The sequence below is a fragment of the Gymnodraco acuticeps genome, unplaced genomic scaffold, assembly GCF_902827175.1.
Source record: "Gymnodraco acuticeps unplaced genomic scaffold, fGymAcu1.1, whole genome shotgun sequence".
Lineage (NCBI taxonomy): Eukaryota > Metazoa > Chordata > Actinopteri > Perciformes > Bathydraconidae > Gymnodraco > Gymnodraco acuticeps.
In genome coordinates, this window is record NW_022992103.1 from 362,475 (window position 1) to 367,734 (window position 5,260).

Sequence of the window (5,260 nt, forward strand, 5' to 3'; positions counted from 1 at the left end):
GCGATCCCGAAGGATTTTGATATCAGTAAATGGAGTGTGCTCCTACCTAAGTGTGTGTGGCAGGGTGCAATCTTACCTTTGACGCAGGAGAGGAGGGCACAGGTGTCTTTTAAAGGATCCCAATCCAACAGGTGGGATTCAGTTTATTTGAAGAAAAATAGGTCCAAACTAATACAGGGTTTTTACCTTCTCTCTTTACAACATTATAATCATCCTAACAAAAAAACCGTGCTGTGATCATGTTCAAATGAAACTTTAATTCACAGTCTTACATTTATTACCAAAATGTTTTAATTTCAACTGCCCATTTCAGTTGTGACATTTTAAAATTCTCCCGATAGAATTTAGAGGTATTTCCTCGTAAAAAGACCGGTGACAATAAAAAGCGCATTCAACTTTTCATTCACCCATTTATTCACATCAGTTTTCATACACTTTTTCCGACACAGACGGCGGATTAACACTCAAAAACCCATTCCTATCCGCAAAATTCGAAGGAAGGTCCTTACAGGTCGCGGTATTTATAATTTTCAAACACTTTTTCCGACACAGACGGCGGATTAACCTTTCAAAAACCCATTCCTATCCGCAAAATTCGGGGGACCAGATTTTCCCCACAGGTCGCGGTATTTATAAAGGTTCATACACTTTCTCTCATCAAATCATTCCACTCAGCCAACAACCAATAAATTCGAGAGATATTTACCCCGTCTAGAAGGACCTTACCGAGAGCTATTAACCCAGCTCTGGAGCTTTTTACTCTCACCCCTGTCTTTTATGCACAAAAACCCCGATAATATTTTCCAAAACGCCTCTTCCACACCCACATCAGGAAAAACTGGGCATGGCTTCTACTGTACAGGGCTAAAAACATGACTCGACATGTTCCATAGCTTTATGGCCTAAACCACCCCCCCCCCCCCCTCCCTGGGTACTGCTGCCAGAGGAGAGAGAGAGAAAAACGGCCAATTCTTTTCACAGACACCCATATATCATTTTCCCCTACACACTCAACCTACACAAACCACTTTGTTTTGTTTATACTGTACTATAGAAAACCCTAAAATATGAAGCATGTTCATTGTGGGTTATACAAGAATATATTTGATTATATTTGATTATAACTAACTTTCGTTTTTAAGTATTAAACATGCTATGAAAACTCACAACACCCTCTTTTCAAAAACGCAAAGTTATCAAAATAACAACAGAAAAAATTATAAGCATACATTCATATTCAATCATTGTGGGTTATACAAGAATATGATTTTTTAATTAACTTTCGTTTTTTAAGTATTCACTTTATACTAGATCTCAACACCCTCTTTTCAAAACGCAAAGTTATCAACTAGTGACAGAACAAATTGTAAGCATATATTCGAAAAACTTCCAGCATCAAATAACATGAAAAGTTTTTCAGTAATAGAAATAAGGGCGCCTTCCGTTAATCCTGGGGTGGCCAACACTGAAAACATAATACCGCACCGGAATGTCCTTGAGGTCACCGAGGTCAGGTACCAGAGTAAACAGAGCCCATGGGCCGTCCTGATGAAGATAGATTTGTGTGAGCACCCCCACTCGGCCAGGCATTTTTAGGGTCGGGGGGCCTATCTGTTGTTTCAGTGTAGACTCCTCAATCCAAGTTGCCATCTGTTGTAAATCCTTGACCCTGACCATGGAAGAGTTGCAGTTTTTCCCTGGACGACATCTCCAAACGAAAGGCCAGACACCCTGGTCGACCATACAGTTGTCAGGTAGTCGTCGTCCTTTCTGGGAAATCCACTGCAATCTTAGTGGTTTTTTGGGCAAAGATGCACTCTGTCCTCCAGCACTCGAAGAATCGTCCTCCTCCTCTGTCGGGGTCATAGGTGACTCAGCCGCTGATCCATTCTGCACCGGTTTTCTGGTTTCAGGTATTGGTTTTATAGGAAACCCTGTGCCTGAAGAAGTTCCGCTTGGTAGATTCAATTCCTCTTGGTAGATCCCAGAGGTACTAATATCATCCATATAGTTATGATCATACACGTATGCGACCTCTGAGTCATTAATAATTGTTTCAATTGAAACAATTTCCCCCAGGAATCCTTCCAAGGGGTCTGTTACTCCAGGTTCCTCTATTGACAGCAAGGACATCCTTTTGGCTTGGGCACCCGGGGAGACCTCCGAATCAGATCGCTTTTTTCTCTTACGAGTCTCCTCCTTTTCACCGCTTGCCCCTTCCGGTCCTTCTGCACAGGAACTTTCGGGATGAGTCCCTTTAAATTGATCCGACAGATCAATCTCCTGTGGGTAGATAGATAATACGTAAGAGTATCTTTTCCTCTTAGATAAACTCTTCGATTACCAGGATTTAACACCACTACATAATCCTTTTTGTACACTAATATTTCCTCTAAAGCACAATATTCCTCTCTTGAGGGTGGACGGCATAATTTAACTTCATTCTGGGTCCTAGGCCAATTCTCCTGAGGTGTGAGAATAAAAGAATAAAAATCCTCTTCCACTTTATAGTCCCGAATTGCACATGAACTACAGAGGTAATTCCCTAGGATCCCCTTGATTATAGCCCGATCCACTTTACAACTTGTACACTGGTGCATGTAGACTCCAAGATCTTGACCTTGCCATTCTTTCTGTATATCAAAAATAGATGTAAGAACTTCCATTAGTCATTAGTTCTTATAGTATATATCTATTCTTATTTAGAAGGATATGCAACAAGTCTGTTTATAATGAATTCCTTGGACTATATCTCTTGCTGTTCAACCAGCTGTTAACTGTTAACATCCCTTCTTCAGCGAGAGGGTAAAAATGGAAAAAACTTATCATGCCCTAATGAACTTTTTTTTTTTTTTTTCCGTTCACGACATATTAGCCCTTACTTATGTACTCTGTGTAAATAAAAACAGTAAAAAACAAGAAATAATCGAAATTTGTAAAATTTCCATATAGGAATTTTCATCCTCGCCTCATTAAAGTATACAGATGATGATGGAGGGTATAATGCGTATAACACAACATTTTTTCAATATAACTGTTAAAAAGTAATAATAAAAGGAAAATAAATTTAATAATGGTCAATAAAAAGAATATAACAAGAATATTAAAAAACTTATTTTACCATTTCCTCCTTGAACTCAAGATTAATCCCTGAATTATCCTGGGGTTCCCTTGTGCTGGTTCCAATATTCATCATGTCCTGGGTTAAGTATTTTCTTAGTTTGATCCAAACGATGTTCCCTCGTCCTTGATTCTGACCAAAGTGATTATCTTGTGGTGGCCAACTGCCCTGTTAAAATAGAAAGTCCTAACGGCTTATCTTAAGAGTTACTACCGGGCCCCCCCCCCCCCCCCCCCCCTTAATTTTTTTGTGGTGTTAGGACCTCTCGTAAATCATCCTCGCAGAAAGAGACACTTCTTTTTGTTGTAGAGATTGGCTGTTTTAAGAATTTCATACAAGATTTTATGTCGTTCACCTGTTTTGGCCTCTCTCCCAACATCAATTCCTTCTTTGTTCTAGATTTGGTTTTATTCCTCCCTTTGCAAAGTTTGGGAAACAAAGAGGAAAACAACCTAAAGCCTATAACTCCAATTAATAGTGCAGCTCCTATAGCAAATGCATAACCGATACCCGTCAAAATGCTCCCAACTAAAGGCTGTACTATTCCCATTGTCAAATCCCTTGCAGTTGTTATTATCCCTGAAACACCTATTTTTATGCCTTGTCCTGTTGCATAAAAAATCCCTTTTACCAAATCCCAATCTGTTATTTCCCATCCCGATTCTCCGGCCCATATCTGAAAACAAAATCCAGTTTTTTGGATGAGATTAAACATTGGAAAATATATTCCAGTTATATCTGAATTTATGTTCGTATACCCAGGACTTTGTTCCTCTGTTACTTGAGGCCTTTTCCAGTCCGGGAACAAGGTTCCATACTTCAGCAAGCAGAGTTTTGTCTCCAACCACCTTATTTTCCCCAAAGTAATCATCTCTGGATTCATACCTGGCCAATTTTCTGTATCCTTTACTATTTCTGGACGCGCAAATTGTTTAGATCTGATGGGTTTTCTTATGGTTATATTTGAGTCCATGAAAGGGGATTGATCCATGCAGTAACTAACACAATTAGCACATTCTGTCCCATTTGTGAATCTGGGAAGTGATCTGGGCATCTTTCTGAAAGGTCTTCTCAAGAGTTTATTGTTACTAACTGTTCTTCTTAGTACATTATCTATCAACCAACGAGCTGTCTCGTGTGAACTTTGAGCAGGAAAATAGTCATAGCCATAACAGTAAGTTGTGTCTGTCCGTGTGCAATAATCAGTAGAATAATATCCATACCTCAAATCTGCACACCTGCCTATGGTAGAATACAATGCGTGTGGGTGGGCCATATAAGTGGCTATTCCTAAAACATAATTCTGGAAATGTTCTCCTATTTTGTTAGTTTGATTTGCTATTCTTACAAATGGTGCAGATATCCCTTCTTCCCCATGATTTTGAATCAAATTTGGTCTTGTATTTTTACCTGTTTTGCGAGTAAAATTCCCCCCTGATAAAATTCCCAAAACTTGGGTTATTAAAAACCGGGTCATGTTTCTATGCAGGGGCTCAGTTTGGGAGTTAAGAGCCAGGTTAGCGCAAATTGTGAAATTATGGATCTCCCCAACTGTCATTCCTCTGCCAGCATATCTAACTGTAGACCCACGATCAAATTTTATCATTTGCCACCTCAGTATATTTTCCTGCAAATCCTCCCAACAGGTGGATTTTCCCCATTTTCCACATTGCATTCTTTCTGTGTCCTTCACTCCTTCTGCAGTTTCGCAATATTTTTGACTTTTTGTTACGTTAGCTATTCTGCACATCGGGTAGAGACTATCATTCTCCATGCGAGTTGTCTGCATACATGTTTTTATTTCAGACCAAGTTGAGGCAAGATTATTTTTTAGCCAATTCTGAACTTTGATATTAACTATGTTAGGAACCCAAATGCAATGTTCTATTTTCCCACTGGGTCTAGATCGGTACACTAGCCATGGAATATTTTTCGGATAGGGTTTTAGACGTTGCCCATAGGTTGAAAATAATGTCCATAAAAATCCTTCTTTTATGTCCATGGTTCGTAAAGCACATCCCTCACATCTCTCTTCCAGAGAGTGAGTCGCTCTTCGGTATCTAGTTATTGGATTTTCATAGGAATCTTCAAAAAGTATCCTAGTTAAATCTCCAAATTCCGCAATCCAGTTTGCTGGAT

General features: G+C 39.4%; 1 protein-coding gene across 1 annotated transcript; it reads right to left on the reverse strand.

Moving 5' to 3' along the window:
• Nucleotides 1-893: 893 nt before the first annotated feature.
• Nucleotides 894-3,248, reverse strand: LOC117537693. The gene is made up of 2 exons (XM_034203006.1): nucleotides 3,122-3,248; nucleotides 894-2,283 (listed from the first exon to the last, which is right to left on the reverse strand). The coding sequence occupies exons 1-2, from the start codon at nucleotides 3,194-3,196 to the stop codon at nucleotides 1,417-1,419; spliced, it is 942 nt and encodes a 313-aa protein (XP_034058897.1). The 5' UTR covers nucleotides 3,197-3,248; the 3' UTR covers nucleotides 894-1,416.
• Between the last annotated feature and the right edge of the window lie 2,012 nt (nucleotides 3,249-5,260).